Source organism: Panicum virgatum, chromosome 1N, assembly GCF_016808335.1.
Source record: "Panicum virgatum strain AP13 chromosome 1N, P.virgatum_v5, whole genome shotgun sequence".
Taxonomy (NCBI): domain Eukaryota; kingdom Viridiplantae; phylum Streptophyta; class Magnoliopsida; order Poales; family Poaceae; genus Panicum; species Panicum virgatum.
Genome location: NC_053145.1, coordinates 64,209,957 through 64,229,919, shown reverse-complemented (window position 1 = coordinate 64,229,919; position 19,963 = coordinate 64,209,957). Strand labels below are relative to the sequence as shown.

Below are 19,963 nucleotides of genomic sequence, written 5' to 3'. Positions count from 1 at the left end.
TGAGACGGTGGATTTAGACAGGTTCAGGCCGTCCGGAGGCGTAATACCCTACGTCCTGTGTGTTGTGATTGGTTCTCTGACGATCCCGAGTTGGAAAGCCCAAGCCCAGGATGTCTCTGTTAGGCATCGAAAGAGCCGGTCCCCTTACATGTCCCGTGACCTTTCTATTCATAGACTTTTACATCTGCCTTCTCTGTTGCTCTCTAACTAGCGTGAACACCCTCTTTGCATGGTAGGCGCCGTCTTCCAAGCTGCCCTGCCTCCGTCAGGCGGGCCTGCCATAGTAGGCTTCTGGGACTAGCCAGTGTCAGAGGCGTCCTGGGGTGATCTCGGGCGCCTCGGAGTGTCCGGGGCGGCCGTAGACACTGCCCAGTGGGTCTTTGCGTCCTGGGGTGGCCCGGGACAGTCTGGCAGGCTCTCACGCACCCGGGGTGTCCCGAGGGACGTCTGGGGCGGCATGAGGTGGCCACGTGATGACTTCCGGGGTTGCCCGGCGAACCTTCCTGGTTTGGGGTGACCCCAGTCAACCCCGGGGCGTCGCCCAGGGTGGCTTTTGTTTTTACCACGATGGGGTGCGGTAAACGACGGTGGGTCCCGGCCACAGTCCATCTTCATGTCAATGGGACGGGCAGTTCAGGGATAAGTCCGCTGCCTATCGTCTTATCTTCTGAGCGCACGACATCCCCATAATCATGATATTCTTACGGGGAAGCCGCGCACCCCCTCGACTCTGCATGGAGTCCGGTGACGAGGCGCCGTAACCGCCTGGTAAAGGTCTTTACTAGGCGGGTGTCTTCGAGGGGAAGAAAACGTCCCCCAGGGCTTCACGTGCTGGGTCAAGCCCGGCCCGCTCCAGTCGGGTGCCCGCCTCCGTGGGCGGATGTCCCCGGTGGCGGCCTATAGCTGCGCTCGGCTGACGTCACCGGCAGACGCGACTGGTGGGTCCCATTTTTCTTAATCGCGCATGAATCCGGGGTCATGGAGACCCGTTCCCATTACGCTAACAACAGCTCACAGTGAAGCTCAGTTTCTTCCTCGACAGTGATAGAGGTCAGCTGCAGGGGATTCACGAAGGTTCCAGGGGCTTCTTTGCAATTTCATCTTTGGTTAGGGTCCTTTGTGAAGTTTGGCTGTATTAGCTTCCTCTCTATCCTTTACGTACGTCTCTGTACACGTACGAGTACTTGTACGTTTTCCTTATCTAAGAATACAAATACTCCATCTATCATGAAATGTAGGTTATTCTAGAATTTTTCCAATAGATTATGGAGATGGAGAAAAGACTTTTCTACTCCTAATTATTAAACATTGAGACTCTATCTAATTATCAAGCATTGAGACTCTATTTGAATATGTGCTAATTAAAGTACTACACTCTTTCTCATGCACCTTCCTCACATGCACCTCCTCCTACATGGCTTCATGTACGTTTTTCTATTAGGAAAAATTCGAAAATGATGTAAAATTAAGATGATTTGATCCACTTTCAATCTAAAATATTTAAATACAAAATTTGAACTCTAAAATCTATATTTCTGGACCGAGGGACTACGTACTATAAAGAAAAATGGAAAGGCCCCTGCCGGACGGAATGGATGCGGCCCCGTGGCGGCGCGCACGTGCCGCTGCCGTCTCCGCGCGGCCACGCTCCCGTCTCGCCCGTTGCGTTTCCGAACACTTCTCCTCGTTACGCGCCCACATGACGGATGGGCCCTACCGATCCCGGGCCCGCATGGCATCTAGCCACCTAGCGTGTGTGGTAGCTGGCCGTTGGCGGATGGGAGGTGAGGTGGGGTGGGGGGGGGGGGGGATGGGGGCTGCGTTCGTATACAGTAGCGACCAACTGTGCGCTTGACGCCACCGGACGCACACTGGAATAAAGCGAGGGAAAGCGCGTTAGCTGCGTTGCTTGGGTACCGGCCACATTCTGGCCGATTGTTACCCATAAACCTCGTAAATACAAAAAAACATTACATCGAATATTTTAACATATGCATGGAGTACTAAATGAAGTCTATTGACAAAATTTTTTACATAGATAGACTGTAAATCGCGAGACGAATCTAATGAGTCTACTTTAATCCATGATTTGCAACCGTGATGTTACAATAACCATCCGTTAATTATGAATTAATCATGAATTAATTAGCATCATTAGATTCGTCTCGTGATTTACAACCCATCTGTGCAAAAAAAATTATAAATATGCTTCATTTAGTACTTCAAATTAATAAAATTTCATCGCAAAAATTTTTTGCGTTGGAACTAAACACGGCCTCAGCCACCCGGTACACATGACAAACAGCTAGGAAAAGCCAGTGTGCCAAAGAAACCCATATGGTTAGGTGTCCACGCGAACACGACTCGAGAAAAAAAAATGAGAATATAGGAGATTCCAGCCGTAAGATAGATGATTGGTTTCCGAATTCAAAGGCGTTCATTCCGCTATGATGAAAGCAGGTGGTAAAAATGGTTTAAATAAGGGTTTTTTTAATATATGCCATTACAATTTTCACGGATTGGAGATCTGCCATTACAAATTATGTAATTAGAAAGTTGCCATTACAATTTGAGCACTCACCGAAGCTTGCCATTATGTACGCTTGCCGCGACGGTTGGCCCACCTGCAGGTGCCGTAGACGGACCTGAGATTCCATATGTCCCTATTTGCCCCTGCACCGAGTGGATAAGGCCCCCAGTACCCGTCGCTCTCTCTCATATCCCTGTCACACCGTTGCTCTCAGTTGCCGTCGAGCCGTCGCTCATCGTCTCCGCGCGCGTCTTGCCGTCCGGTGAGACCTCAGCCAGCGCCTCCGCCTGGCTGCTCGCGAGCCGCGGGACGACATCCGGGTCGACGATGGACGCCGCGGAGTCTGGGCACTCGATGAGCACCCGCGCGGCACCCGAGTCATCCCACCGCTTGGGGAGGCAGGACCAGTGCCGAGCGCGGCGAGGACGAGGACCTTCTGCAGCGTGTCGGCGGCGAGCGCGGCGAGGACGAGGACTTTCAGTTGCCAATGCGCCGTCGGCCGTCGCTCATCATCTCCGCATGTCGCCGGTGAGCAGCCCGATGAAGCTTGGGACAACGTCAAGCTTGACGTCGAGTGCCAGCAGAGGTGCAGGTGTACTGATAGGCTTGTTAGTGCGTTGTTAGTGCGACCAATGTTGAAGTGAAATGAGCTGCGGTGTGTACTGGACTTGGCTATAATTCAGTTTTGAGCAATGTGTTAGCCAATGTGTTCTGAACTTGGTTGTAATGTGTTCTGAACTTGGCTGTAATTGACTTGTATTTTGAGCAATACTAATGGAACTGGGTTGCAATGGTGAGCAAAACAAAGCATGAATGCAGCAGTTGAGAAGCATATATACCAATAAATATCATGGGTACCCATATTTCATAGATAGAAACCAACATAGTTCAGACTCTAAACTGACAACACAAAGTTCACTGATGACAGAACTAAACAGGCCACACATAGTTCGTTGCTGACATAATCTAAACTGATCACACATAGTTCATTGGTCACAGACTAAAAGTGATAAAATTACACTGCCAGCCAATCTTTCAGGCTCCTAACAACACTAGCTGGTGGACCACTTGCAGCCTTCTTTTGCTTCTTTTTGACCAGTGTCTTCTTTTTCTTAGGAGTCTTTTTCTTCTTAGTTGTGCTCTTTTTTTTCTTCGGATGCTGCTGTGATGGTCCAGGAGTGTCTTGGTCTTCTTATCTCTTCCTACAGCACAAAGACCAAAATTAATATAAGATGGTCTAAAAGTGATATAATGGATATGCTAATTATGTGCAGCAATATAGTTACCTCTTAGTTGTGGCCTTTTTCTTTAGTGTTGCACATTCTTCTGGATCATCCAGCTCTTGCATCCTCTCCTTGCAAGACTTGGTGAAGTGGCCAAAACCTCCACATCTCATGCACTTGACCCTCCTTTTGGTTGCATTTACCTCAAAACTTCCTCTGATCCTCTGCACTCTAGGCCTTCCTGCAGCTCTGCTGAGGAGAGGTGGCAAAACTTTGAAGCCAAGTTCCACCTGAGGCCACTCTGATCTATCTGGCATAGATTCAACTCTCCTTGCATATGCAACCCTGAATCTTGCAACATAATAGTATTCATGAACAAAGTCAGAGATTTCAAGTCCTCTGTTGGATAGGATCCATGCCAAGGCATGTCTGCAAGGTTTTTCTGTTACTTGCCATTCTCTGCATGAACACTTTCGGTTCACCAAGTCCACAGTGTGCCTTTTGTAGTTGTTCCATTGGTCAATCAGTGTGACCTCAGCAAAGTCTTGATCACTTATAGATATTTTGGCAACTTTCAAGTTCTTGCTAATTATGTTGAGCTCTTTTATGACATTAGGTAAAATCCCATCTTCCATTTATCTTCCAATCATTCTCCTAAGATACCTTTTCTTCATTATCATTTCCCTCAAACCATCAACTAACTCATGAATTAGCAAGCCTTTCAAGTTTCTGATCTGGCTATTAAAACTTTCAGAGACATTATTTGTCAAATAGTCACATTAGTTTTGGCTCTACATCTTCATCTTCATCAGGTCCCAACACACACAAAGGCTCTAGCGCATCAAACTCATGATCATCACAAACAGTTTTGGCAAAAACTGACACAAGAATATGGCAACTCATCTCAGACTTGTACATTTCATACAAATCTAGCATTTGAATTTCATTAGTTAGCCTGACATCCTCACCAATTCTCTTGTCAAAGAACCACACTGTGGCATCTTGATTAGGTGCCCATTTGACCTCATTCCTCAAACTATTCATCAGCAACTCAAATGTAAATGTGCCTGTCTCCACATTCCACTTGATCACTTTCCCCTTTGAGTAAGACTTTCTACCGACAAAGTCAGTTGTGCAGAATCCTTCCACCTTAATCTCTAGCGAGAAGAACTCAGCCCTACTAGCAAACATGAGAAGTCAAACCCTACCACCTATCAATCCTACCAGAAAAACTACTCGATTGCGACCGATAAGCCCAAACCACAACCAAATCATGAAGGATTTAGAGCCTGTACCTTGCCTCGCTGCTCTCCATCGCTGCACCACCGCCCATCATTGCTGCCGCATCGCGGCCGTTAGGGTCGTCTTCCATCTTCTTCAGTTCGCCCCCATTGCGGATCGAGTCACCAACTTGATCCACTCCTCTGCCGCCTCCGGTGACTAGCTTAGGGTTCGTCTGGTGGTTAGGGTTCGGGAGGAGAGGGGTGGGCGCGTGGGGAACATAGGAGGGAAGGTGACGGGTGACTGAGAGAGAGAGAGCGACAGGTCTGGGGGCTTGTCCGCTCGGTGCAGGGGCAAATAGGGACATACGAAATCTCAAGTATGTCTACGGCACCTGCAGGTGGGCCAACCGTCGCGGCAAGCGTACATAATGGCAAGCTTCGGTGAGTGCTCAAATTATAATGGCAAGTTTCCAATTACATAATTTGTAATGGCAGATCTCCAATCTGTGAAAATTGTAATGGCATATATAAAAAAACCCTTTAAATAAAGTAGGAGAGTATACACCCTCTATAGAGAAGAAAAGGGGTTTATAAATGTGAAAGGATTCATATAGACTAGTGGGAACTCTTTCTAATCTCTTCCATTTAGAGTAACATAGTCATATGATAAACTGATTAATATATATTTAGGGGTGGAATAGGCCATGGCTCTAATGGCCTCTTCACAGCCCAATAAAGCCCTTAAAATTTTTAGTTCAAAAATACATATGTTTAGAGCCCGGCCCTTTTAGGGCCCGATCCTTAGATTTTCTAGTTCAAAATGTTGGGCCCTTTACCACCCCTATATATATTTGGATAAATAGGAATTTGCTTATGCTCCTCGTGAAAGTGACAAAATAACGTGCATATGCTCCTCCTAAAAGTGTGAAACTACAAATGTCGGTTGATCATGCTTCTGCTTCAGCCTAAAAAAACTAATATTATTTAAAGTTAATATATCACGTTCTGGATAGAGTTTCCTTTATTATCATAGCTCCATGGCTTATGGATATGCATATCGTATTCCAAATTCTTAACTACTAGCGAATGGGGTATGTGACATCATATATTTTTAATGAATAAGGCAATAAGCTGTACATTTTCAGACCCATTAAGGTAAATGAGTGAAAACATGTAGGATTTGTAGATGGAAACGAAATAGTGCCAGCTTAATTTTGTTTTCAACTAGCGAATGGAGACTGTAGAGGTGGATCTAGCCCTATTTATCAGGGTTTGCTACCTTATGAAATTCGTAAATCATTTAGTAGAACACTGTTAGGACTAAAAAAGCCCCAACATGTCATGAAGTTGGACCTAGTGCCCCTGCTTGTTTTTTTTTTTTTTGGTTTGAGCCGTCAATGTAATAGTAGTTGTTGGTTAAGTGGTGGCCATCTTTAGCAATAGATCAGCGAGAAGGACATCTATGTCGACCTATACTCTGTTTAGTTCTCAAATTTTTTTTCTATAGTACCCATCACATCGAATCTTCGGACACATACAAGAAGCATTAAATGCAGTTGAAAAAAATAATTAATTACACAGTTCAACTGTAAATGACGATATGAATCTTTTAAACCTAATTAGTCTACAATTAGACATTAATTACCAAATAACAATAAAAGTGCTACAGTAACCAAATCCTAAAAAATTCACAAACTAAACACAGCCCTAATTGAAATTCTAGAACGTGCAGTTCCAGCATCTAATCCTAGGCATATATTGGGTCCGTCCTGCCGGAGACAATGCAACGTAAGACTTACACGAGAGGCGACGCCGGCAGGACAGGACCACGCGGTTGCCGGCTTGCCGCTGCCGAGAGCGGAAGGAAGCACAAGGAAGGGAGCGCATCAGCATTCAGCAGTAGCACCAGCCAAAAGCCGGAAGCCCACCACCTGACCTGACTAATCTTCCGTTAGTAAAACCTCGCGCCCGCCCACCAATAAAGTCGACATCAATTTCTTTCTTTCCCCAATTCCATCAGCTCACACCAGACCAGACCAAGCAAGCACGAGGGAGAAAACAAAATTTCGGTGCTGAGCTGTGCCTGTCCTCGGAGCCGTAGCCATGGAGCGAGCAGGGGAGGTGTCGGCCGCCGCCGGCAACGGCAACGGCGCCGTGCGGAGGTCGCCGTCGACGGCGCCGGCGGCGCGGGTGTCGATCTGGGAGTCGGTGCGCGCGTGCGGGATATGGGGGAAGGAGGTGGACAAGGCCGAGCTGCGGAGGCAGGTCGTCATGCCGCTCCACCTCCGCCGCGCGGTCGCGGCGGCCGTCGCGGCCAAGGACGAGGCCGCCGGCGTGGCGGCGGCGTCGGCGGCGAAGGAGGGGGCCGGGGATGGGGAGAAGGAGGAGGGGCCAACAGTGGCGCCCGTGGTCGTGTTCGTCAACTCGCGGAGCGGCGGGCGCCACGGGCCCGAGCTCAAGGTGCGGCTGCACGAGCTCATCACCGAGGAGCAGGTGGGTGACGGCATCGCGATTCGCTCGGCGCTCGTGCAACTCTGCTTCCCGAATTTCGCTTCCGGTTCCAGTTTGCAACGCTCTGGTTTGATTTTGCAGCTTGCGAGTGATTGTTTTTATGAGCTTTGCGTTGAATTGGCAGCGAAATTTGAACCCCATAGACATATTTAGCGGAATCTGCTTCGCTGGGTAACGCTCGTGGTTCGTTTGTACCGTCGAGAAGAGAATGAGCGCCGGCGCCCTGCGTCATGCGATCTGCGTGACGTTAGGTTGGCTCGCTCTCTCAGACTTTAAGTGCGGAATCGACTATCAGCAGCAGTACACTAACTTTTTCCGGATTTCCCATTGGTACTCGAAGGCAGAAACATGAAGCGGGATCCTTTGCATAAGAAGCTGTGGAGACAGAACATCAGTGTTGGATGCTAAATGCATAATAAATGCTTACCGCTGGGTGTTGGGAACGCTCTAGCATTTTGTGTCTCGCTTCTTCACATGGCCTCAGATCGGAATCACAGTAGATGAATATATTCAATTTGGTTGGTAGCAGGTAGGGAAGGGATGGAGTATCTAAATAGAGTTCATCATCCTTCCGAGTTTTTGTTGGGGGGGGGGGGGGGGGGAGATGGGGGTTGAAACGCCCACAATAATTCAAGGGTGGTAGAATCTAGAGTGACGAGAGTGGGACTGCCTTTCATTCTTTAGCTTGACATTCCCCTGTGAGAAAACCTATGCCATTAGTTGATACCGATTTCAGCACTGCTTTGATGGGGTTCCAATCCTGTGGAACTTGACCTTAACTTATTGGGTACTGATGTAACTAGGCATTATATTACTATAAGAGCACTAAAAATGATGAACCTGAGGGTTGAAAAATGTATGCTAGTCTATGGAATTTGACATTCTTGTGCATTGCTCCTGAGAGGTTGGACAACTTATGTAACATGAGATGTGCCAAATTCAAACTTTTACTCTGAAATATTTTGGGACTATCACTTGTTCGATCATGTTATGCACTCGCATCATATTCATTTTGTTTTTTTTGTTTTTTTGAGAAGACAATTTACTGATGCAATGACTTTTCAGGTCTTCGATCTTTCTGTTGTGAAGCCTTCAGATTTTGTTCACTATGGTTTGAGTTGTTTGGAGAGGTTAGCTGACCAAGGTGATAACTGCGCGAAAGCTGCTCGTGAAAAAATAAGGATTGTGGTATGTGTTCGATGCCTTAAGTAAGGACATCACATTTGTATAGTTTCCCCCCTTTCTTCACCCGTATTAATAGTACCAAAGTAGGGCTCTCCCCTACCATATTTACCTAAAAAAAAGAGTTATCTGCTTATCCGATTTTCTTTTTCCTATCTGCTACTTTATGCAAGGCTGTTCCTTTCTCAGCTTATTAGGGCCTCCCTATTTTTCCTCTTCACTAACCAAATTTTGTGGTGTTGGTTATTCGCCATCTTCCAACTACTTTGCGTAACATCATTGCACTAATTTTTTCTGGCAGGTTGCTGGAGGTGATGGCACAGTTGGTTGGATGCTTGGTTGTCTCTCAGATCTTTATAAGATGAAAAGGGAGCCAGTTCCACCCACAGGAATCATTCCACTTGGTACGGGAAATGATCTTGCTAGATCATTTGGATGGGTAATAACCTATATCTGTGATACTTACAGTGTTCGGCTAGGCGCCGACTAGGCGGCGCCTAGGCGCGCCTAATCGCTAGTCGACGGGGTGCCGCGTAGCCTAGGGGGTTAGGCGCGGTCTAGGCGGCCGCGGCGCCTAGGCGTCGACCAGCAGCGCCTCGGCGGCGATTCGGCGGCGAGCAGGCGCTCAAGGCGGCGCTTAGTCGGGCGGGCTGCTGCGCGCGCAATTTTTTTTCGGCCGCGCGCTATATAGGCGGCCGCGCGGGAAGATTACCTCGCTCCCGGTCGATTCCCGCTCGCAGACCCTGCTCCCGCTCGCAGATGCGCGCCGAAGGGGAGCTTCACCCGCCTGCATTGCTCCTCCCTACCGGCGCTGCTCCTCCCCCGTCGGCGCTGGTCGTCCTCGCGCGGCCTTGCTCCTCCAAGCCAGCGCTGCTCGTCCCCCGCCTGGATCTCCTCCCCGCCGGCGCTGCCCGTCCTCGGCTCCTCGCCTGGAAGCTCCTCCCCGCCGGTGCTGCTCGCCTGCAGTCCTCCAAGGTGAGTTCCCTCCCCTCCCCTGCTCGTTCCCCTCCCCTGCCCGTTCCCCTCCCCTGCGATTTTCCCTGCTCGTCTCCCCTCCCTGCTCATCCCCCTCCGCCAGCAGCTCCCCTGCTTTCCTCCCCCTGCGGGCGCGGCCTCCCCTGCTTTCCTCCCCCAGCAGGCGCACACAGGGGCCAGCGGCCAGGGGCGCCGTCGGGCACGGCCAGCAGCACGGCCAGCAGCACGGGTCCCATGTCCTGAGGCGGCAGCACCTGCCCCTCGCTTCCCATATTCGGAGCAAGGTCTCCTCTTGCGTGAAGGTAGTAGTGGCCTGAGTGCTTCCCCTGTTCCCCACATGGAAATCAATCCGCAAATCCATGGTAAGCTTTGTGATGCTTGGTCGAATGTTAGTTAAATTTGCATGGAATTGCTTGTGAAATAGCAAATTATTTTGTCATGGAATTGGTTGATGCAATGATTGAACTGGAGTCATGAAATTGCTTGTGAACTAGCATATTATTTTTTCATGGGACATAATATTCTTTGCTAGGTGCTTTAGCTGATTGCAGGCGCTGGTGGCTTTGAGCATTCTTTGGAGTTGCTGGTGCCTTTAGCATGTTAATGTTTTGATCATTTTGTTTTCTTCGACACCTTGAGCTTAATGTTTACCTTAAGTTCAAATCTGTTTGTTATATTGGTCATTTTGCTGGTGAGATCAAATCTCGTAGCAGTTAGCAGACTACTCTGAATCTGGGATGGTCTCTTTTAGCAAAGAAGCATCATGACATATAGTGGCTTTCAAGCGTATAACTTCTGAGTATTTGTTTACTTGGACTTCACAAGACACAATGCTGGGTAATATGATTCCAGTAGTATAGACTTCGTGGCGGTTATATCAGGCTCATTTGTGCTTGCGACATGTATTACATCAGTGTAAGCAACCAATTACAGATCAGTATAGATCAATAGCTGTAACCTATAGCTATAGTCCAATATATTCAATAGTCAATATTTTTTTTTGCTATATATACATAATATATATTATTTTTGCCTATATTGGCAAAACGCCTAGAAAACCGCCTAGGACCGCCTAGGCACGATTACTCCCGCCTAGGCGCTAGGCAATGGGTCACCGCCTAGAATCCGACTAGCGCCTAGCCGAACTTGGGATACTTATCCTTTTTAGATCATTTGTTTTTCAACCAAAACAGCTAATTAGCTCATGCACAGGGTGGGTCTTTTCCCTTTGGTTGGCGCTCAGCTGTAAAGCGTTATCTCAGCAAGGCTGCCACTGGTCCCATTTGCCGTCTTGACAGGTCCTTTTGTTCTTAAAATCTTGATATCACTGTTAATTATTTTTTGACATCATAATTCATTTGTACACTCATTCAAGTTCCATTTATGTTAGTTGCTTTTCTTGAAGAGAAGATAATGTTGTGGGGTAGTTTGTCTTCTATTCCACCTACATATCTGCTATAAATTTGCCAATAGTGTGAAGCAAATTCTATCATAGAGAGAATTATTCTACTATATTTCAATGTACTAGTGCAAATCTTTGTCATACTTGATCTATTAGTACATGAGATGACTACTTAATCTAGATGGGCAGAATAACGTATCAAGATATTAATGGCTACCACTCATTGTTATGGTTTGTTTGTAGCATCAAATTATGGTATCTGCTCTACAGAATCTGTTACATTTGTAGGCATTTCATCTGTTTCTACACTCATAACATCTGTTATTGCCCATGCAGTTGGCAAACTGTAATTCAGATGCCAGAAGGAGAAATAAAAGAGTTGCCATATTCGCTTAAGAAAGTGGAACCTGCAGATCGATTGGAGATCAGCCCGGTTTTGACTACGAACCCACCTGGATTTATATGCTTGACTTAAGCATAACTCGTATATATGCATTATTCTCTCATTATTATTACTCCAAACCCCTTGCTCTTGTTGAGTTTAGTTATATCTTACGTTTAATAAGACTGCAAATGATAACAGAAAAGTATTGTTAAGAATAAGATAGCATGTGAGAACAGAAAAAATGAGCAGTTATGTTACGACAAGATGGTAACAGAAAACGATCTGGTTGCATGTTGAAAAGGCACAAAATAATGGATTTTGTAGAGTGTGTTACAATGTGTTTGGTCGTTTCAATTTATTAAAAGGCTAATCTATTATGGTGCAGGCGAATGGCACTGAGTTATCTGAAAAGGCTTCCTGCTATAAAGGAGTATTCTACAACTACCTTAGCATTGGTATTTCGTTTGTTGCTTAATTAAAATTCTTTCTCTTTGTTAAGACTGTTATTTATCATGCACTGAGAATGATGATTAATTCAAGAGAGACAATTGATGCTAAAAAATGAATACTTCAATGGTTTGCTGTAGATAAACTTGAACTTAGGCTGTGTGACTATAAATGGAATTTGAAATTTGTTTATTATTTAATCATTATGGTTTGTGGTCATTGCTAAGTTTGCGGTTTACTTTGAACAGGGATGGATGCTCAGGTTGCATATGGTTTCCACCATCTTCGTGATGAAAAGCCATATCTTGCACAAGGACCAGTTGCAAATAAGGTGCCAATAAAACCCTCTAATGGTGCTATGTTTGGCATCATTATGATGCGTGAATTGTGGCTATTTGTGAGCTCATTTCTTTGGAACGACATAGTTAGCATTTTTTTTCAATAAGTAAGCGGTATATACCCTTCCATTCAGACTACTGGTTAGAAATACTTTATCAGTTGCCTGTTTTGTCATCAGGTCATAATTGTCATGACTATATCATGTAATGTCACAAAAGAAAAGGAAATTGTGAATCCCCACATCACAGTATGTTCTGGGCATAATATCATTATGTGTATCTTGATATATATCTGTTGTTTGAGCTGGGTGTGATTGCTGCAAGTTCTTCAAGACTATATAACTTTTGAAGAAGGAAATAAGCTCCTATCCATAGGCAGTTTTTTTCTACTTCATTTTCTGTAGCATAGTGATTTGGTATCTCAAAATCATGTCTGATGTAGATGACTGACATATAAGTGTTCTGATGATGATCTTTGTTTTCCACCCTATGCAGTTGATTTATGCTGGATATAGCTGCACTCAGGGGTGGTTCTGTACACCTTGTACAGCAAGTCCTCAGCTAAGGTAAATGATCTACTTTACATGAACTCTAATGTGTTCTGAATGTTTAAAGTATTAAGTATTTACTTTACTCTGACCGATTCAGATGCTATAATATAATTGATTCGAAGTTATATTTTAGATGCCACTGTGTTTCCATGATTTATTGTGCTTTAGAAATATATGTGGCCCTGCAGAATAAAATAATTTCTTAGTGACATCTGAGTATGTAGTACAAGGTTGATGCCCATGGTATACTAAATATGGCGCAATGAAATGAACCTCATCTTTTGGATTTTATCTCCATAATTGATTGTTCATGTATTAAGTTGCAATCAGGCTGTGATAACACTCTTCTTCCTTTTCTAAGATGCCAAAAATTTTCATGCTCACGTAATAATTTGTTGATGCAGGGGGCTTAAGAACATTTTGCGACTTTATATTAAAAAGGTTAATTGTTCTGAGTGGGAGCAAGTTCAAATGCCTTCAAGGCAAGTTGTTGATTTCTTTTACATTAAACACACTACAGCTATTAACAGACACTTGCATCAATATGTCTCACAATTTTTTTGATTGCAAATGCCCAATATATAAATTGGCATTGATTTAATAGGCACAAAGGTTCGACATCTCAGTTAACAACTACAGGGGAATAGTCAGAGCTATATTATTCAAAGATGATTAATTGGGATTCTTTAGTTCACATCATTTTTGAACTAAGACATATTTTGTAAGAAGATTGTAGTCAATTAATTTAAATTTGAATGCCTTAGCAACTCATCCTGTTATTTGCCCCTTACCTTTATAAACATAGACATATTAAAAGATGTATTGGATGTCCATGCGGGATCAGGCTCTGAATATACTGTTGTAATATGTTAGATGCATAGAATTTCCAATGGAACCTTTTGGACGTGTATTTGGATACTATTGTAAAGCCTGGAAAGCTTATCTGCTCAGATGCTAGATGAGCTCGTCTCATGGAGAATCGCTGTCTAAACTATTTGCTGGTGTGTAAATTCCAGATTTGCGCTCACACCTGTTTCCCTGATAATGCAGTGTTAGATCCCTAGTTGTCCTGAATTTATACAATTATGGCAGTGGAAGGCATCCATGGGGTGATCTTAAACCTGAATATCTTGAAAAGGTTAGTTATTGCATGTTCATGTGAATCACATATGATTTCGCAATTCTACCTTTTGTTCCTGAATACACTTTTTGAGGACTGGGATAAATGCCTTTGATGTTGCAAAAGTTTATAAAAATGGGCCAACATTGCATGACTTATAAGTATATATTCCAGAACTATTGTTGTATTGTGAGAATAAGAAGTTGTTAGAATCAAGGAGTATATGGTGGGTTTTTTACATGGTTTTGTTTCTTGTATGCACATGAGAACTGAGAACATAATGTTGACACTCAATACCGGTTTTGCAGAGAGGTTTTGTTGAAGCTCATTCAGATGACGGTTTGCTTGAAATATTTGGTCTGAAAGAAGGTTGGCATGCTTCATTTGTAATGGCTGAGCTTATAAAAGCAAAGCACATTGCCCAGGTACTTACTTTTTGTTGCCTTAATTTTTGCATTACCTGTCTGCAAAAGATAATCTGAATGAATACAACAGGCTTTGTTGTAATCAGTAGTTTTTCTACAAGGCACTCTTGATGCTGCAATCTTTTGCTAGCCACAATTTTTTTGGTTGGCTAAGGTTTTTTTTAATCAAGAAGCTTGCATGATTACTTTATCTTTTTGAGCAGTGGTACTGTGGTAGACTGATCTTGATTCTTGGTCCATGTTCTGAATGTTTTCTTATGCTTCTTTTGCTACGTACAATGATCCAAATCCATCTCCTGCTATCAGGCCGCAGCTATCAAGTTCGAAATGAGGGGTGGCCAGTGGAATCGAGCATATGTTCAAATGGATGGAGAGCCATGGAAACAACCACTCATTCAGGACCAGTCAACCATTCTGGAAATAAACAAAGTTCCATATCATTCTCTTATGATCACCGGGGAGCAATGATATTTCCCATGTCAATCAGGTAACACTCGAGAAATACCGTTTCCATAATGCTTTCTTTAGGGCACCAATTCCTTGATGTTTACTGGCATCATATTCTGCTCTATACAGCATTTCATTTTCTGATATCACCTCTGATTGCTCACTTAACATTTTGTACCAGGGTTGCATTCTTAGATCGTTAGATTGTGTACAGTTCAGGAGCAGCGTGCACTAGATTCTTAGAACTGGGTCGACTGCAGGGAGGATGCATGTTCGTTGGCCTTTGTCATGCCATGGTCAAGTCATGGCCAGAGCATGATAAGGCACCATGCATTATTGTATTGTATCATATCTGTAATCTGTTGTTGTATCCGGATTTCTTTTGAAGAGAAAGAAACAAGCTTAATTTAATTTGTAGTGTTCCGTTGTGTGTCAATGCAAAAGAATAACCTGGTGAAAACACCATCTCGACTGTAAAACTGGACAGTTTGGGATTTGCACTGTCCTAAGAGCATATCCATTCGCAAACAGCTTATTTTACTCTCCAAATTTTCCTTAGTAAAAGAATAGTTTTCCCCGTTCAGGTCAGTTGTTGAAGTTTAGTAGGTTACTACATGCGAGAGTTGGTCAGTTACAAACATGTACGGTTGTAAAGTTGAGTTGGTTACTGCATGCGAGAGGAAGTACAGTGTGAGGTGAGGATGACTCACATATCTGTGGCATGTATAGGCAACTGGACCTATGTGGCATTTATCGATCTAAAGAAAGAAATCTTCGATTAGCATTCCAACACAAACATTCTCCTGATGGATGCACGCAGTGTTCCACAATTACAGGTAGTGCCATTCAGCACATAGCTGATGTAGCACTTGACCAGATATTCCCTCTCTTCGGTTGGTAATAAACAAACCGGCTGATTTTATAGTATTATTATGTGAAAGAATAAATAAACCGGAATAAATTACGAGACCTGCACCTGCATTCATGGTCCATGAGCCATCCGGTTCCTTCGCAACAAACATTAGCCGCTGGATTGTCCTCAGACGGCTGCAGATCGAGTATAGGAGGCGGCCCCTCAGCTCACGCAGTCAGTTACGACCGCCAGTCCGCCACGTAGGCCTAGCACAGCCGAGCCCGAGCACGCGCCGTCGTCTTCCCGATTTCGAATCCCCAATGCTCCCCGCCACGCGACTAGCCCTAGCCCTGCGCTGCGCACCGCCTCCATCACCTCTCCGCGTCATGGTGGCGAGGATGGGGTGAGAGGGAGCTTCGCGTCACCATGATCCGCGTAGGGCGGCGGGGGGCGGGGGCGGATGGGGAGTTGGGACGACTGCGAAGGCCCAGGCGCAGGCGGGAGGGATGGCGGCCTTTCCGGTGACTCGGCGACCACCGGATCCGGTGTCGTCACTAGCGGCGACGGCGCGGCTACCCTAATTTGGTACGGAATCCTTCGTGCCCCAATCGAGCTCTAACCTGATTTTGCTCGTCGCGCCGCAGGAGACGTGGGAACCGTAGAAATTGGGGAGACCGTTCCCCTTGTCATCCGCTTCCCGGAGTCGGGCCTCGATCCCTCTCGTGTGCTGGCGCGTCGCCAATGCCACTGCCTCCAACCATTTCAGACGCCGCTTCTATTATGACCACCATACCGTCTCTACCTTTCCCGAACTGTTTCATTTCCTCCGTTTCTAGGGTTTCTGAGAACGGATGGTGCAGAGGAGCCAGATTGGGGGACCGCTTGCTGTATTTGCAGAGCTGAAGTGGGATTGTTTCATGGTTTCTTTGGTTTCCAAGGAACGATGGCCAGCCCGTTTGCTGGGAAAGTTATACGTTGAATATTCACAGCACTGTTTGGGATATGCTAGTTTTTATCTCCTCCTTTTCTAATTTGCACAAAATAAGTAGCAAATTTCATTTCTTCAGAACCTTGGTGCTTAATAAAGTTTTCTTATATGTCACATAGATATAGTTATATGTTAATACCATAATATTAGCATCACTGTTTGATGAATGTCAGTGCTAGATAATGCCCTTTAGTATATGCAGAAAAGGTGAGCAAGAACAAAAGAAAAGCAAATTAATGAATTACAGCTTTGCACCAACTGAAAAGGGAATGGACGTTCCATCATTTGCACCCTCCTGGTCTTGTTCCCAATTGACTTATACATAATTTGAACTGCTTAGGTTGTGTTATGGTGGGTTTGCATTGTAACACCCTAGGATTAAATTCTGGTGCTAATCATGTGTTTAGTTGCTAATCAGGGTTAATCAAGGTCATTAGTGCTAATCGAGTTTGCATAGTAACTCTCAACTTAGCTGAGTTCGAGCACGTTTTTCTCCTTAATCCAAGCTCCGAATCAACTTTCGCCCAAAACCAAAGTTGTAGATCTTCTTATCCTCTACAACTTCTATTTTGGCCAAGTTTCAAGTACCAATATGAAATTTGGAGATTTGGATGGTCAAAATCCGCTCAAAAATCGATGACTGTGTGTCACTGTGCTGCGCGCCGCCTATACCAGCGACTGTGGCCGGCGGCGAGCCCTCCACGCGTCGACCGTCGCGCCGCTCGACCACCGTCCGAGCGTGCTTATCCAGTCCCGGCGCCCAACTCCGTTTTCCCCTCCTCCTTTGTTCTCGAGCTCGTGCCGAGCCAAGCCCGAGCAAGCCGCCGCCGGCGTTCGTGCCGGCCAAACTCGCTGCCCCTTCTCGATTCCTCACGCCCTGACCTCCCTCTCCTCACCCCGCACCTCCTCCGCCCCATCCCGAGCTCGGCCGAGCCCTATCCCGGCCGAATCGGCCCCTCCTCCGTCGACCCGCCATTGTTGTCCCCGTCGAAGCTCCGCCCCTCACGCCGACGACCCCTCTCCGATCGTCCTCTGTCCAATTCGAGCCCGTGGTGAGCTTTCCCGCGAGCCCCTCATCCTCCCCGACCCTTTTCCCCTTCGATCCGGGCGCCGTCGACGTCGGAACGCAGCCGCGCCGCCGTGGCCGCCAAGCTGTGCCGCTGGCGCACGCCGCGGGCTGCTCCTGTGCAGGCCCGGCCGCCACCGCCGCAAGCCCCGGGGCCGCAGGGCTCCCCTGGCCGCGGGCCAGCCCCGCCCGCCGCCGGCCGGCCACGCCGCCGGCGGGGAACGCAGAGCGCCGCCGCCCCTGCCCTTGCGCGCGCCGCCAGCCTCGCGTGCGCCCCTGGCCGCCCTGCGCGCGCCACGCCTCCGCCGGCCCGCCCTGGCCGCGGCTTGGCATTGCCGCGCCGCCGACCGGCCGCCGCCGGCGGGAGCGCCGCAGCCGCGCCTAGTCTGGTGGCGCGCTGGCCATGGCGCGGGCAAAACAGGGGAGGGGCTGGTGGCTGGGCTCCCACTGACATGTGGGGCATGGCTGTCAGCCCCTATTTAGGTTTTGTTTTCCAAATTCAATTATTTATTTCGGCTGAAATTTTCATAAATGCATAACAAATCACAAAAAAATGCGAAAAATGCAAAACCAGTTCCTATAGCTTCGTAATTTCATGCTCTATCTGATAGAGCCATGTAATAGCTAGATTCCATCCTTTTGTTAGATGGTTTTGCTTGTTCTTGTTTAGAGGTATCTAAAATCTTGAATCACTCCTTTGCATTATGGAGCTGAACCTGAATCACTCAAGAGCATTCTTGTATGTTTGATGGAGACACTTTAGGCTAAAAGACATTTGAACTAGGAATCCATCTCAGCACTGAGCCATCCCTTTGAACTATAGTTAGGGCTGTTGTTATCCATTTTATCCATGCATTCTTGTATGTTTACTGCATTGCCTTGCATCATTTCCTGAGTTTCATGCATGGCATATTCTTATTCGCATAGACGCTGAAACTGAAGTCGCCTATGAGCTGATTGCCGAGCCGGTCCAGGAGCCTTCCGCAGGAGAACCGCAGCCAGGAGAAGTCGTTGATCAAGCTACCGAAGAAGTCACTAACCCTGCTGACCTGCAAGGCAAGCCCCGGAGCATAACCCTTATTTTTAATTTATGCAATGTTTTATTTGAAGTATTGCGCATTTACATTTGAGGAGTTGATTGGAACCATAGCTGCATAATCTTTCAGTACCCAGTGTCTTACTAGATGCTAGATCGGTAGTACTGCTATGCTTAATTAAGATTCGGTAGAAGACGGGTGATTTCCTATCACCCGCGAGATATAGGTTTTTGTTAAAAAGAAGGTTATATGAGAAAGAGTATTGTAAGAATGAAAATGGAGACCGGGCGGAGGGAAGTTGGGCATAGATATGGAATAAAGGAAAAACGAACCTCCGCTTGTGTTGATTGAGGACCGTACCGTTGTTGGCCCTTTGATTGAGGATTGAACAGTACTAACCACATGCCGGAAGTAGGAGGTAGTCGAAACCGGTAAGCTAATTACCTAATTGCAACGGAATCTGACTCTCCATCCGCTACGCTGGTGTGGTGCGAGGGCGGATGATGTAGTTGTCCACGGGTTCACCGGGTGTTCGCACGTGTGGGACTCATCATCCGAGTGTTTGCGGCCGCGAGTCAGACTTCGAGGTAATTATGGGAACAGTTGCTCGGTGTGACTCGACAGGGTTGCACTTGGCGTGTGAGTTAGGTCCACCTTGCAAGGTTAAATCGGATCGATTCGCCGTGACTCGTGGATATGAGAGCCTAGGTCGATGAGTCGCATCGTAGTAAAGATTGAAAGGACAGAAAGATGGAAGTTGGAATTTTGGTTATGTTTCTTTGATAAAATAATCTGATCAACCATGTATGCTCTAGAGAACTAGGCAAACCTAGTTTATAGCTGTCAACTCAATTAGAGCTAAAATATTGAAAATAAGGATCCAGTACTAGTGGCTTTTCAGCAAAAGAACTACAGAGCCAAAAAGCCTTACATGTTTAGGAGTCGGCTAAGTATATACCAATAGTCGGGTAAGCCTTACTGAGTATTAGAATACTCAGGCTTGTTGTTGTAATATATTTTAGCAGGATGCGTTCCGGAGGACTTCGAGGAGATCTGCGCCTCGTGGATCGGTCAACCACTTCCTCCGGTTTGGTCGGTCGAGTGGGTCCCGTCTTCTCCGTGAAGTTCGGGCAGGTGAGCCTCACATCAGTGGGCAAGATGTGAAGCTCGTCTTCTGTCGTCGCGTTATCTATCGTATTGTATTTTGAAGCTTGTTTTGAACTCTAAATTACTTTCTGCTGCGTTTGAACTCTGAGGTTT

General features: G+C 46.2%; 1 protein-coding gene and 1 long non-coding RNA gene across 3 annotated transcripts; both read left to right on the top strand.

The window, feature by feature from the left end:
* Nucleotides 1-6,874: 6,874 nt before the first annotated feature.
* LOC120657428 (diacylglycerol kinase 7-like) lies at nucleotides 6,875-15,299 on the top strand. 2 transcript variants are annotated; one of them, XM_039935735.1, is made up of 13 exons: nucleotides 6,879-7,469; nucleotides 8,553-8,675; nucleotides 8,971-9,108; nucleotides 10,857-10,942; nucleotides 11,383-11,479; nucleotides 11,817-11,886; nucleotides 12,127-12,209; nucleotides 12,712-12,782; nucleotides 13,172-13,249; nucleotides 13,818-13,905; nucleotides 14,196-14,312; nucleotides 14,619-14,799; nucleotides 14,941-15,299. In XM_039935735.1, exons 1-12 carry the CDS (start codon nucleotides 7,080-7,082, stop codon nucleotides 14,778-14,780), a joined length of 1,503 nt encoding a protein of 500 aa, XP_039791669.1. In that variant the 5' UTR covers nucleotides 6,879-7,079; the 3' UTR covers nucleotides 14,781-14,799; nucleotides 14,941-15,299. The 2 variants fall into 2 exon arrangements, with proteins under 2 accessions (XP_039791670.1, XP_039791669.1); XM_039935736.1 differs by lacking the exon at nucleotides 13,172-13,249 and having other exon boundaries at nucleotides 6,875-7,469.
* On the top strand, nucleotides 9,115-10,048 carry LOC120657429. Its single transcript, XR_005668172.1, has 2 exons — nucleotides 9,115-9,644; nucleotides 9,751-10,048. It is a non-coding gene; the product is annotated as an uncharacterized LOC120657429 (long non-coding RNA).
* Nucleotides 15,300-19,963: the final 4,664 nt, after the last annotated feature.

Excerpts from the sequence above, each read along its gene's own strand:
- LOC120657428 (XM_039935735.1), top strand. The coding sequence starts at position 7,080 with ATGGAGCGAGCAGGGGAGGTGTCGGCCGCCGCCGGCAACGGCAACGGC. Across the intron at positions 12,210-12,711 it reads AAGGACCAGTTGCAAATAAG|TTGATTTATGCTGGATATAG; the intron begins GTGCCAATAAAA and ends CACCCTATGCAG. Across the intron at positions 12,783-13,171 it reads ACAGCAAGTCCTCAGCTAAG|GGGGCTTAAGAACATTTTGC; the intron begins GTAAATGATCTA and ends TTGTTGATGCAG.